The following is a 15,183-nucleotide window of genomic DNA, read 5'->3' as shown; positions in this document are numbered from 1 at the left end:
ATCTCGACCACTCCTTGATGTCTGCGATTTCTGCATCGCGACCCTTGTTATATTACCATGTTTCACCCATAGAATCCCCCAAAAATCCGGCTGTGGCCATTCACATTTGTGTCTTGACACTCAGTGATACATGCTACATGGAGTTTTTGGATCGAAACAAAGTAAGTACGCGATAATATCTCGTTGAAGTCATGGCATCTGTAATTCTGTTCTCGTGTGCTCTCACCTCCCGATAGGGTTTTGCTGTTTAAAAAATTTTTTTTCTAAAAAAATGCCCTCCTGCTCAAAATGTTTCTTCCCCCAGAAAATTGAGATTTTAAGCTGTCCAATGATGTATCACACATGCATATCGGCCAATTTTGAAAGTTGGCTAAATTGGGGGTCTCAGAGCGGAACTTCAAGTCACCTGAGTGTTTTCCGCCATACTGTATATATACATATGCATATATACACACAGCGTTGTTCATAGATAAGCCGCAGCTGTCCACAATGTATGATGGGATATTTACACCAAAATATATTAACAGTCATAGACATAAGACACTCATTATAAAGACGTTACACTGTCATGAGCATTAATGAATGCTTCTGACAGATATCATTTTGTGTCAACTGGCAAATTCAGAAATGGAGTTAGTGACAAAATTTGCAGCTTTCATAGGCATTCATTAATGCCCATGACAGCGTCATGTCATAATTATGACAGTCTTATGTTTATGACTGTTAACTCTATGAACCCAAATAAATATACAAATATGCCACACTGGACTACTGGCCGCAGGATTCAAAATGAGGGACAAAAGTAGCGGCTTATAGTCAGAAAATTACGATATATGTATATATACAGTGGTATGAAAAAGTATCTGAACCTTTAGGAATTTCTCACATTTCCGCATTAAATCCCCATCAAATGTGATCTGATCTTTGCCACTTTGTCAAAATCACACAGATGTAAAAACTGTCTGCTTTAACTAAAACCACCCAAACATTTACAGGTTTTCATATTTTAATGAGGATAGCATGCAAACAATGACAGAAGGGGGGGGGGAGTAAGTAAACCCTCTGCCTAAGGGGACTTAAAGAGCAATTAAAACCAATTCTTACCAACCAATTTAAGTCAGGTGTATGCCCAATCACTGATGAGTGGTTTAAAGCTGCCATCTATAAATCAAACCATGTAGAAAAGTCTGGATGTTCATCAATGGACAGTCAGAGAAGTTGTCTACAAATGGAGAGAGTTTGGCACTGTTGCTTCTCTCCCAAAGAGAGGCCGTCCACTAAAGATGACATCAAGAGTTCAGCGCAGGATACTCAGAGAGGTAAAAAAAAGAACCCTAGTGTCTGCTAAAGACTTACAGAAATCACTGGCACAGTCCAATATCTCTGCACACATCAATTATATGTAAAACTATGGCCAAGAATGGTGTTCATGGGAGGACTCCACGGAGGAAGCCACTGCTGTCTAGCAAAAAAGATTGTTGCTAGTTTAATGTTCGCAAAAAGGCACTTGGACACTCCACAGTCTATTTGGCAAAACATTTTGTGGACTGATGAAACAAAAGTTGAATTGTTTGGGAGTAACACACAACGTCATGTGTGGAGGAAAAACGGAACAGCTCACCAACATCAACTCTTCATCCCCACCGTGAAGCATGGTGGAGGGAGCATCATGATTTGGGGCTGTTTTGCTACCTCAGGGCCTGGACAACTTGCATCATTAATGGAAGAATTAATTCAAAAGTTTATCAGGATGTTTTGCAGGAAAATCTGAGGCTGTCTGTCAGACAGTTGAAGTTAAAAAGAGGATGGATGCTGCAACGAGACAACGATCCAAAACACAGAAGTAAATAAACTTCAGAATGGTTTCAGAACAACAAAATACACGTTCAGGAGTGGCCAAGTCAAAGTCCAGACTTGAACCCCATTGAGATGTGGAATGACCTAAAGACAGAGATTCATGCCAGACATTCCAGGAATCGAACTGAACTACAGCAGTTTTGTTGAGAAGAATGGGCCAAGATTTGTCCTGATCTATGTGCCAGACTGAACTGCAGCTACAGGAAGCATCTGGTTGAAGTTATTGCTGTCAAAGGGGGAAAACAAAATATTAAATGTGATGGTTCACTGACTTATTTTTCCCCTTTCTGTCACATACTATTCTCATTAATATGTGAAAAGCTATAAATGTTTGGGTGGTTTTCGTTAAGGCAGACACTTTTTTTTCATCTGTGTGATTTGACAAAGATCAGATCACATTTGATGGTGATTTTATGCAGAAATGTGAGAAATTCCAAAAGGTTCAGATACTTTCTCTTACCACAGTATATATTCACATTCACAAATTCCCCAACTTACAGTATTAAATTTTTTTTTAAAAGTTAATAGCCCAAAAAAAACCCGATAAAGTAATGGCTATGTTTTATGATCCAAAACTTTGAATTAAAGTACCCCCTCTTCATTATATTATCCAAAAATTTCATAAAGAAATTAAAGAGTTTCCAAAATTCATCCCATCACCTGGTTTACAAATGAAGCTGTCAACATCAATATTTGAATTAGTTATATTTATTTAAAGCTTAGGGAGTTAGTGTCAAGTGTAGACAGTAGATATTGTGATCATTACTATCGCCTGTTTTGCTCCACTGGGAACTCGCTCATCCGCCTCTCATAATTACAGCGTTGCAGACAAACACACGAAGCGAGACAAGCAAGGCGGCCAGCTTGCTGCATGTTAAGCAGACAATGGCCTTCACCAATCGTCACACAGATTTTAACTTAAAGTAGACATATTATGCATATAAACTAACCATGCACACATTTTCTGTCAACCAGATCTAACAGGTAGTTTAATTTTACACTTGACAGGTGGGCTGGCACTCCTACGGGCCAACTATTTGTGTACAAGTGATGAGAAAGGTCAAAGCATTTTCATTTCCCCTCCTGTTTTGATGCTAAACCTAATTCCAATAACAAGGAAATATGTGTGGGTTTTGTCTTGGTTATTCAGTTTTTTTTCCCCTACATTCCAAAGACATACTGTACATGTTTGTTAAATTGAAGACTAAATTACCAATACATTTATGTTTGTCCATACAGTATGTACGTAAGTCATAAGGCATGTTTTGGATGGACGAATTAACTGAAGCAGTCACAACTCATACTGTTGTGTGCCCTGATAAATGTATTCAAACACAAAATATGCACGTCACTCACGGGCCAAGGGGATATTTGCATGGAAATCTGATAATATGCTTTGAATGAGTAGAGTAAGTTCGCAGTCACCATTTATAAGGGAAACGCAGCTGAAATGAATAATTTGTAAATGTGAAATGTGAAACTGTACCTCCATGTCCTTCAGCCTCTGCTCCATAATAGGATACTCTGTGACAGCTGTGGATGGAATAGCCAGTTTGGCCTCACATTCCTGTAACCACGCTAACAGCGTGGAAATTGTCTCCTTATAACGAGCTGGGGGCAAGCTCTCCAAAACTGGATGAGCAAAAAAAGAGAGGAAGATGGCCAGACAATAAATATGCGCAGGCGAATGAGTCTCTACTATGTGCTGACTAAATGAAATGCAGTCTTTCTCGACTAAATAGGACATGCAAGTGTGCTTTGTCAAAAGGTTCATGCATGAGAACATGATAATATAATGTATGGCTTAGTTTTCTTTTTGTTAGCACTCACTACATATGAAAGGAAATAAGCAAACCTGCATTGCTGAACACTGTTAGACATGTTCATGACACTACCTGGGGCAGGTTCATTAGAAGCAAGTGTATATTACTGAATCCTCGTCTTATAAAGTTATCAGGTAAAATAAACACTGATGAAAGCTAAAATAAGTGATTAATTCCAATTCAAAACAATTATCTTACTGCTAGTTATTGATGTTTTTTCTGGTGATGATACGATAATTTAATCTTTTTTTATCATTTGTTTACTATGTTTGTGTTGTGTAATGTAATTTAAAGATAAGGGAGCACATCAATTATTTTTGCGAAGAAAAAACACAAACTCAAGTCTGCATTTATCAAGCTTTGTTCATCAAATGAAAAACTATTTTCCAAAATACTATAAATCTACTTGGTTTGGAAAATGACATTTATTTAACCAGACCACAATTATAAACAATAATTTTATCCTTTTACATTCTACCGGCTTAGTGTGTTGAACGAGTGTTTTCACAATAACTGACGTGGCAAGATGAATCATTTTTAGGTTTGTCTTTTATCTTGTTTATGAAGACTTTTGATATGGACAAATGTCTAAGGGCAAACCATCATTTGGCTAATCCAATTCTTCCAATTTTTGGAAATTGTTTAGGGTAGACAATCCTGGAATTCTCCTTTTGCAATATTGTGCCAAAACAGTACAGAATATTTTCGGGGCATGAACACTAATTGACCTCAAAATGCTCATTGCAATTATGAAACACACTAATTGACCACAAAATGCTCATTGCAAATATGGCGCACTTCCTGGAGAAGAACCAGATCTTCAAATACTTTTGTCCATATGTTCCAGCACTGACAAAACATTCATTTTCATTAGTAGAACGTCTTACTTAGTTGTAGCTGCCTCTCTCTGGCCCTCAGATCCTCAAGAACTTTGTGGTAGTGTTCTTTGAACACATTGATGTCAGCATCCAGAAAGGCTGAAGCGTCCTCCTCCCCATCTTTCTCCTCTTTTAGCTCCTTCAAACGTTTGTCTAAGAGCTCCACTTGCGGTTGCAAGGAAGACAGACGGGCCACTTCCTCCTGCACGGTAAAGACAATGTTTAGCTACTAGCGAGAAGGAAATGTATAGTGTTTTTCAATCTGAGTTCCGCTCAATTAGGTTTATTTTAAATCAGTTCTATTTTTACAGAAATGTTTAAATAAGGGCCCGGTGCTAATAAGCAGGTAGTCAAGCAAGAAATTAGAGAAGCGCAAATAAAGACAAAATGTTCGAAGAGTGGTTTTCTGGACCTTAAACTAAACTGAGGTGAGAAAAAAATGATAGGAATTTCTACGTAGGGCATAATGGGAGCTGAATACATGTAATACAGTTGTATTTTATCAAAATGGGTCACTGACGCATACTCACAGAAAAATACTGAGAATCATGGATGCATGGAAAAAGAAATTCAAAAAGGACAATTAAAAAGGAACAAACATGATGAAAGTGGGTGGTGCCGTTATGGATGTGGATACCACATTGATCACACAGTCAAACGAATCAGGGGTTCGAATCTAGGCTTTTTCTGTGCAACGTTTGCATGTTCTTCCTGTGCTTGTTTTGTCCAGGTCATTGCATTTCTTCCAAAATACAACAACCTGGCAACAACCTAAAACACCTACAGTGCTGGCTAAAAGGATTGGCACCGCTGCAATTCTGTCGGATAATTTATTTTGCTTGCAATGAAAAAAAAATATTATTATCATTTTACACAAAACTCCAAAAAGGGGCCAGACAAAAGTAGTGGCACCCTCAGCCTAATACTTGGTAGCACAAACTTTACACAAAATAACTGCGAACAACCGTTTCCGGTATCCATCAATGAGTTGGAATTTTAGACCATTCTTCTTTGGCCAACTGCTCCGGGTCTCTGAGATTTGAAAGGTGCCTTCTCCAAATTGCCATTTTTAGATCTCTCCACAGGTCTTCTATGGGATTCAGGTCCGGACTCATTGCTGGCCACTTTAGAAGTCTCCAGTGCTTTCTTTCAAACCATTTTCTAGTGCTTTTTGAAATGTGTCATTGTCCTGACCCATGACTTCTGAGGGAGACCCAGCTTTCTCACACTGGGCCCTACATTATGCTGCAAAATTTGTTGATAGTCTTCAGACTTTATAATGCCAGGCACAGGGTAGAGCAGTCCAGTGCCATAGGCAGCAAAGCAACCTCAAAACATCATAGAACATACGCCATGTTTGACTGTGGGCACCATGTTCTTTTCTTTGAAGGCCTCGTTTTTTTCCCTGTCAACTCTATGTTGATGCCTTTTCCCAAAAAGCTCTACTTTGGTCTAATCAGACGAGAACATTCTTCCAAAACATTTTTGGCTTTCTCAGGTAGGTTTTGGCAAACTCCAACCTGGCTTTTTTATGTGTCTGGGTCAGAAGTGGAGTCTTCCTGGGTATCCTACCATAGAGTCCCTTTTCATTCAGACGCCGACGGATAGTACGGGTTGACAAGGTTGTACTCCTCGGACTGCAGGACAGCTTAAACTTGTTAAGATTTTAGTCGAGGTTCTTTATCCACCCTCCGCACAATCTTTCGTTGAAATCTCTCGCCAATTTTTCTTTTCCGTCCGCATTTAGGGAGGTTAGCCACAGTGCCATGGGCTTTACACTTATTGATTACACTGTGCACGGTAGACACAGTAACATTCAGGTCCTTGGAGATGGACTTTTAGCCTTGAGATTGCCCATGCTTCCTCACAAATTTTGCTACTCAAGTCCTCAGACAGTTCTTTGGTCTTCTTTCTTTTTTCAATGCTCAATGTGTTACACACAAGGAAACAGGATAGAGGTTGAGTCAACTTTAATCCATTTTAACTGGCTGCAAGTGTGATTGAGTTATTGCCACCACCTGTTATGTGCCACAGGTAAGTAACAGGTGCTGTTAATTACACAAATTAGAGAAGCACCACTTGATTTTTCAAAGGGTGCCAATACTTTTGTCCAGCCCATTTTTGGAGTTTTGTGTAAGATGATAATGATTTAATTTTTCCCCCCCATTCTCTTTTGTGTTTTTTCATTGCAAGTATAATCAATTAAGATATTACTACCAAAGCATTTGTAATTCCAATCATTTTCTGGGAGAAATTGAGCATTATCTGACAAAATTGCAGGGATGCCAGGGGAGACCTGGAGCAGTTGGCTCCAAAAATCTAAAATTCCAGCAGAGCATTGTAAGAAACTCATTGATGGATACTGGAAGCAGTTGTTCACAGTTTTTTGTTTAAAGGTTGTGGTACCACGTAATAGGCTGAGCGTGCAAGTTTTGTGTAAAATGATTTTTTTTCATTGCAAGCAAAATAAATGAAGATATTACTAACAAAGCATCAATTGATCCCTCCTTGGTAGTTCTATTGTTATACAGTGGATAGAAGAAGTCTATGAACCCCATTATATACACCCTCCTAAATCACAGTTAAACCTGTGTTAAATAGGGGTCAGCATATATTTACCACTATTTAAGTCGCCTATGATTAACCCTAATTAAAGTTTCATGACATATCTTTTTGCTTTTTAGCCAAAAGTTTAGTGCTAAGACTAATTGGTGGAACCGTTCATAATTCTTCCCATTTTTATTTCGATCCCAGATCCAACTAAAGAAAACCTGCCCCAAGCCTAATGCTGTTACCATGTCTCTACTACTATTTCTATTACTATTATTATTACTACTATTATTCTACTCTGGTACTCTACTGTAGTTACGGTACAGTATGTAAACGTTTTTGTCTTAAACATATGGCGGAAAACACTCAGGTGACTTGAAGTTCTGCTCTGAGACCCCCAATTTGGCCAACTTTCAAAATTGTCCGATATGCATGTGTGATACATCATTGGAAAGCTTAAGATCTCAATTTTCTGGGTGAAGAAAATTTTTGAACAGGAGGGCATATAAAAAAAAAAAATTTAAACAGCAAAACCCTAACTAGAGGTGAGCGCACGCGAGAGCATAATTAAAGACGCCATTACTTTAACGAGATATAATCGCGTACTTACCTTGTTTCGATCCAAAAACTCCACGTACAATGTATCACCGAGTGTCAAGACATAGCTGTGAATGGCCACAGCTGGATTTTGGGGGGATTTTATGGGTAAAACATGGTCATATAACAAGGGTCGCGATGCAGAAATCGCAGACATCAAGGAGTGGTCGAGATTTTCTTTTTCATATATTTACCCTTTTAAAAGTTTTTATCAATTTTTCTTTTTTTTTTTTGGATCGATTATTTATCATCTAACATATCGGGGAAAATGCGAAAGTAACAAAAAAAATACAAAAAAATACAATTAAGTGATAGTTATGAGGTAGATATCCGTGACTAATTTACAGACACCAACTTTCATTGTGACGTAATTTGTTTAAAAGTTTATATGTGAGTGAAAAATTTTTTAAAGTCGTTTTTTTTTTTTTTTAAACAAAATATTAGGCATTAATTAATTATTCTAAGCTAAAAATGACATTTTGAATAATAAATATGATTAATTACCTTCGTTTTATGGCTGGGTTGAAACAAAAGCGGTTGCGCGACATCTGTAAATGGGGGTTTCCAGAGTAAAACGGACAAATTAAAAATAGTTCGGGGGCTTAATGCGCCATGAAATTTGCTATGGCAGCATATAGACATATTGTTCGATCAAACACAACAGTTCTTTTGGCTTAAAATACATCAATTTATTTTAAAGAGGGGTGCAAGAGCAGAAACTGCTTTTTCAGTCTTGTCTGTGTTTTCCGCCAAATGCATTTAATGTATTCTCTATATTAGTATTCTGTGTATTCTAAATCATCTTTTGCATTAAATGTATTGATGACTGTGTCACACATAGCATCTGAACACCTGCATTAGAGAAGTAAAATATCTTAACACCTCTCAGAATGATGGAATTCACTTTCGCAACCATAATAATAGCAATTTAGTGACACAAATAACTTCCTGGCAAATCTGTGACTGTGTCAAATTGACCAATTAGATGTGCATGGAATGTATCACTCTGCTCCCTTGGGACAATGATGTTTGTGGAGCGGGGAAACCAATTCAAACGGACTCACTCTGCATCGGTCCAGTTGCAACTTAAGTGTCTCTGGTTCTGGTGATGGTGGTAGCTGAACCTTGAGCCAGTTCTCACTGACTTCCACTGCCTGCACACACTGCTCGTACAAGCTGTAGAATGCTAGAACCTGCACACACAGGGCAGCAGTTCAAATAAGTCTTACTTTAATTCTCATGAGACAAGAAAGAGCCATGCGCCATCTGTCTTGGTAGAAAACTATTTCCGTGATATGTCAGCGGGAGCAAATTCATTCCCCACCCGCATTGGCCTCAGATTGAGTCTTGTCACACCTGACCTGCTCAATGTCACATCTATGTAGTATGAAAGGCTTGGTTAGACACACTCATATTGATATGCTGATCAAATGTAGCAAAGTAATTTGTACTGTTGTGTTCTGGGGGAGGTAAAAGCGGGTTAGCCTGCCTGCCTTCATCTAGAAGTTTCTCTACCCAATCACAAATATGACCCACTGTGTGTGCGCACACAAGTTCATGTGAAATAGAGGTACGGGGAGATTATGAGTGTGTATGCAATCATGTTTGTGTGTGACAGGAGTAGGGATTAAAGTTGACAACAAATGGTGACTTCAAATACATTAGGCTTGATTTTTAAGCTTCATTTCAGTCATTATGAGCTAATTTTAACATGTTAATTTAACTGTAGATGACAAATATTATATTTGGTTGACCAAAATATTCTTCACAAGCACTCAAAAATACACCAATATTTGACATATTTTATTTCAAGTTGGCATTTTGTCCGATCCGTACTCTACACAGGCAGTGACTATTACCATATCTGCTACTACAACAAACTGTCACTTATTCTGTCATTTCTAACAATACTATTTCTGATAAAAAGCATCATCATATGAAACAATACTTACATGTCCAACTTTCATATTGTGTTTTTTTCAGAACTGTTAGCGCATAGACTTCATAATGATATTGACGGGACACATTTCACAGGCACTGCGCCACGCCTTCAAGTAGAGCGCTGTCCCACATTCCGCTTGAGTTATTCGCAGTCTGACGCAGATATTCAACACATGCAGGGATCCAACGCTGAATTTCCGTTGAAAAAGTATGAAAGCTGTACCGCATACAAACATGAAGGATTGTCTCAGGAGTGATTTGTTCGAGGATTTAAGGAAATTATGATATTTTTTGTACCATTCATGCTTTTTGAAACGTTGTGAAAAAAAATCAAAGGGAGAAATTAACCGCTACCACATTGGCGTCATAAGTCGCAATATTTTCCTAAAATAAATGCTAAGTGCCCATTTATTTTTTGCTTTTAACCAAGAATCGAGACTGTTTTATGTTCATATGTATAAAGAATTCAGGGATTTAAGCATTTATTCACAAGAATTTTCAATGTAAAAAGCTCTTTGTGGTGATAAGGCAGCACAACAGTGGCTTAAAGACTAGCAGCACATTCGACATATTTACGTAAAATAAATGCTAACTGCCCGGTTTTTTTTTTTTTTTTTTTTTTTTTTGCTTTTAACCAATAATCGAGACTTTCATCCATATCTATAAAGAATTCAGGGATCTAAGCATTTATTCACAAGAATTTTCAACGTAAAAAGCTCTTTGTGGTGATAAGGCGGCGCCACAGTGGCTTGAAGACTAGCAGTACGTTCGACATATTCACGTAAAATGAATGCTAACTGCCCGTTTTTTTTCTTTTAACCAAGAATCGAGACTTTCGCCCATATCTATAAAGAATTCAGGGATCTAAGCATTTATTCACAAGACTTTTCGTCATAAAAAGCTCTTTGTGTGATAAGGCCACAGTGGCTTAAAGACTAGCAGTACATTCGACATACAGTATTTACGTAAAATAAATGCTAACTGCCTGGTTTTTTGCTTTTAACCAAGAATCGAGACTGTTTTACATCCATATCTCTAAAGAATTCAGGGATTTAAGCATTTATTCACAAGAATTTTGAATGTAAAAAGCTCTTTATCTGTGGTTCCACTCGGTAAGCTTTTACGGAGATACAGTTGTGGTCAAAAGTTTACATACACTTGTGAAGAACATACTGTCATGGCTCACTTGAGTTTCCAGTTATTTCTACAACTCTGATTTTTCTCTGATAGAGTGATTGGAACAGATACTTCTTTGTCACAAAAAACATTCTTGAAGTGTGGTTCTTTTATGACTTTATTATGGGTGTACAGAAAAAAGTGATCAAATCTGCTGGGTCAAAAATATACATACAGCAGCGCTAATATTTGGTAACATGTCCCTTGGCCATTTTCACTTCAATTAGGCGCTTTTGGTAGCCATCCACAAGCTTCTGGCAAGCTTCTGGTTGAATCTTTGACCACTCCTCTTGACAGAATTGGTGCAGTTCAGTTAAATTTGATGGCTTTCTAACATGGACTTGTTTCTTCAGCATTGTCCACAAGTTCAAGTCAGGACTTTGGGAAGGCCATTCGAAAACCTTAATTCTAGCCTGATTTAGCCATTCCATTACCACTTTTGATGTGTGTTTGGGGTCATTGTCCTGTTGGAACACCCAACTGCGCCCAAGACCCAATCTTCGGGCTGATGACGTTAGGTTATCTTGAAGAATTTGAAGGTAATCCTCCTTCTTCATTATCCCATTTACTCTCTGTAAAGCACCAGTTCCACTGGCAGCAAAACAGCCCACAGCATAATACTACCACCACTGTGCTTGACGGTAGGCATGGTGTACTTGGGGTTAAAGGCCTCACCTTTTCTCCTCCAAACATATTGCTGGGCGTTGTGGCCAAACAGCTCCATTTTTGTTTCGTCTGACCACATAACTTTCCTCCAGAAGGTCTTATCTTTGTCCATGTGATCAGCAGCAAACTTCAGTCGAGCCTTAAGGTGCCGCTTTTGGAGCAAGGGCTTCCTTCTTGCACGGCAGTCTCTCAGTCCATGAGATGCAAAACACGCTTGACTGTGGACACTGACACCTGTGTTCCAGCAGCTTCTAATTCTTGGCAGATCTGCTTTTTGGTGATTCTCGGTTGAATCTTCACCCTCCTGACCAATTTTCTCTCAGCAGCAGGTGATAGCTTGCGTTTTCTTCCTGATCGTGGCAGTGACAAAACAGTGCCATGCACTTTATACTTACAAACAATTGTTTGCACTGTTGCTCTTGGGACCTGCAGCTGCTTTGAAATGGCTCCAAGTGACTTTCCTGACTTGTTCAAGTCAATGATTCGCTTTTTCAGATCCATCTACAGGTATGTATATTTTTGACCCAGCAGATTTGATCACTTTTTCTGTTAACCCATAATAAAGTCATAAAAGAACCAAACTTCATAATGTTTTTTGTGACAAAGAAGTATCTGTTCCAATCACTCTATCGGAGAAAAATCAGAGTTGCAGAAATAACTGGAAACTCAAGAGAGCCATGACATTATGTTCTTCACAAGTGTATGTAAACTTTTGACCACAACTGTATGCTCCTTATTAATCGGCCCCGCGCCCCTTGTCCCGTCAATATCATTATGAAGTTATAAATATTATATAACGTTATTTTGTTCTCTAACTTTAATTTGCAATACATTGTAAGTGAATCATTATTAAGATTTTTTTTTCTTCTTTAATATCATAATTAATTACTGCTAATGTTCAAACTGCATAGTGTCACAGTATCTTTCTTTAATATAGCTTTTTTTTTTAAATTTATTATTTTTTTTAAATAAAACTTCTGTCTTGATTTTGTTTTTAAAAAAAAAAATCCTGGGCCGACTACAGAAAAGTGTTTTTATGTTGGTCATTAAGGTGGTACGAAGTGAGTTAATGATTTTTAGGAGTTCCTTGTTCTTTAACCCTTTAAGGTCTGGGCCTATTTTGTCTGATTTTGCATGCCTTTGAAGTTGCCTTTATATTTCAAAGAAAGAATTGTTTACGATGGCTTGGTTTGGTCCCTTTTTTTGTGACACCTTGAACTTCATGTCCAAACTGTTGTTTCCGTCACTGACCAATTATAAATCATCATTTTGGGCCCAAAAAGACCAAAAATTCCACAATCGTTTTGTCAAAATTTTTAATTTTGATGTCCAATTGACAACCAAACATGCGTAACGAACCGTTTTGAAACTTTGTAATATTTATTCAACATGTTAGGATGAACATTCAACCAAAAAAATTTAGAATAAATAGTCTTATATTTGACAATTCAACATAAACAACAGGTATAGCATAGGCGTTTTTTGCCTTTATACATGCTCTAGTCAAAACAGGTTATATACAGCAGACCGAACAGTGAAAAAATATATACCATCTAACACAAAAAGTGTTTAGAGGCCATCTCTTTATGAGTTTAGGTATTGCGGCCCATCACCTGATGAAAACTATGTACACACAATCAAGCTTCTTGAACACACATTTATATACACAAATTGAGAAGACTGATTGTGGGAAAAAATGTATATATATATATATAACATTGGGGGAAAAAAAAGTTTTCAAAAATATTTACAATAAACAAGTTAAATTTTTTTCAGGCATGCCACTCCGAAAAGCAGTTTCGTCCTGGAATTCGAAACAGGGCGACATCACACAGCCCACAATTCCATGGGGTGTTGGTCCTCTTTCCACCCTTCCATTTTCATTTCACTTTACTTTCATTGTCACTATAAATGTACATGAAAAAAAGTCGGTATTTATGAAAATAATAAAGTATAAAATAAAAATATATACAGCAATAAATAATATTGGAAATCTATATGTATGACAATAGAAAGAATACCATAGCTGAATATGTGCTACATCCCTAATCTTCATATAGAAAGAAGATCACTACAATTATAAATTCCTGCCTTGGATACACACAGTTCATGTACGACTTTGATCTGATATGCACATTTTATTATTATATACACAAACACACACTTATATTGCATCAAAATTAACTTTGTCTTGCAATATCAAAAGAAACTTTCAAAAGAAACTTTTTCCAGCCTAAAAAAAAAAAAGTGAGTTTGCTTACCTCTGCTCGTCGATGGCGTCACCCACGTGTTCAAATACGTCACTATCTTCACTCGAGGACTCTTCCGAAGAAGACGATGATGACGAATTTGGACCATCCTCTTCCTCAAGTTGATCAAATAGCACAATTGCTTGCGCTAAATTTAGTTTTCCGTTCATTCTCAAAGTCACACAAAGTCGCTGCTCGATCCAAACGGCCGTCGGCTCGCCACCTCGCTGCTTCAGAACACTCCTCCCTCTCGTTCGGTGGAACCTCGCATGGCAGTTATATTTATTTAAAAAACGCATTTAGTGCGTCCACTGTGACTTCGAAAGGGTTCGTTTGATTTGTGTTTTTTTCATGGAGCTTCCGTTTTGAAAAAGGACAAGAAATGATGGAAATATAGACACAAACAAATGACCCATGCAGTGTTTTAATGTTTTTTTGAGAGGACAATAAAACTATAAAACTTAAATGACAATATCTCACGTTTTAATTGGTCGATTGACTTCAAATAATAACGAGAGTAAACCGCAACTTCCGCACTTTAAAACGAGACCAACCAACGGCATGTGGGTGACGTATTTAAAACGTGAGGGCGCTTCAAAGACGACGTGCGCTGAGGACGCGCCGGCGCGTCCTTCGACTCTCAAGGGTTAAAGTTGTGTACAGTTTTACAACAAGAACCACCAATACGTCTACAAGCAAATAACAAATAATTTATGTACCCTGTTAACGTACCAACTCTAGTATTGAAGTAGATGCCATACAGTATTTTTTCCAAGTCTAGGATTTCCTAATATATTTGCTATCTATGACTTAAATAAAAAACTTCCTTTAAAATATTCCTAAAAGTTACTCTGAAACAGAGAAATAAATTTGACAAGTGGAATGTGAAAGTTTGATACTTGACCATTGACATATGAGTTTACTTTCCTTGAGCTGTGATGCAATTAATTATGAAGTTAACGTATGAGTGCACATGTATGTACCTTTGTCTGGTAGGCTAACCAGATCAGCCTGTCTGCCAACAGGGCACAAAACCCGACCCAGCGTTGGTTCAGTTGATCGGCTGCCTGAGCGATGTCCTCAGCCCGCGTCCCCTCTGGTGAAGTTGAAGGGAAAGGCATTGAAAAAACGAAGAAAAGCTGGGAGGCCTTCACTCTGACACAGCAGACATACTGTTTCTTGTGTCAATATTACATTATATGTTTGTGACAAAGTACATAGTTATGCTATATTGTCTTATGTTTGAGTTGTAATTAATTATAGCACTTTGTTGCAACTATGGTTGTTTTTTAAAGTGCTACATAAGCAACACTGAGTTGAAATGAGATGAACCTTTCGATTGCTGTGTGTTGTTGAATGGATTGCACATTCGAAATTCTCAGTGCAACCTATTTCTTGGAGACTGTAGGGAAATCATAGATGTGTTAATAAATAAATTACAAATGT

At 37.7% G+C, this 15,183-nt stretch overlaps 1 protein-coding gene across 7 annotated transcripts in view; it reads right to left on the bottom strand.

Annotated features, from left to right (window-relative positions):
• Nucleotides 1-15,183, bottom strand: part of dmd (dystrophin) — a 283,797-nt gene that overhangs the window by 125,194 nt on the left and 143,420 nt on the right. For all 7 annotated transcript variants that reach the window (XM_057829994.1, XM_057829988.1, XM_057829990.1 and 4 more), the window contains 4 exons: nucleotides 14,721-14,833; nucleotides 8,770-8,898; nucleotides 4,568-4,760; nucleotides 3,344-3,489 (listed from right to left, as the gene is read on the bottom strand). In XM_057829994.1, coding sequence (XP_057685977.1) covers nucleotides 3,344-3,489; nucleotides 4,568-4,760; nucleotides 8,770-8,898; nucleotides 14,721-14,833 — 581 coding nt within the window. The remainder of the gene's footprint in view (nucleotides 1-3,343; nucleotides 3,490-4,567; nucleotides 4,761-8,769; nucleotides 8,899-14,720; nucleotides 14,834-15,183) is intronic.

This window comes from Corythoichthys intestinalis, chromosome 2 (genome assembly GCF_030265065.1).
Source record: "Corythoichthys intestinalis isolate RoL2023-P3 chromosome 2, ASM3026506v1, whole genome shotgun sequence".
Lineage (NCBI taxonomy): Eukaryota > Metazoa > Chordata > Actinopteri > Syngnathiformes > Syngnathidae > Corythoichthys > Corythoichthys intestinalis.
The sequence above is the reverse complement of the archived record's forward strand: the minus strand, read 5'-3'. Positions and strand labels throughout refer to the sequence as shown.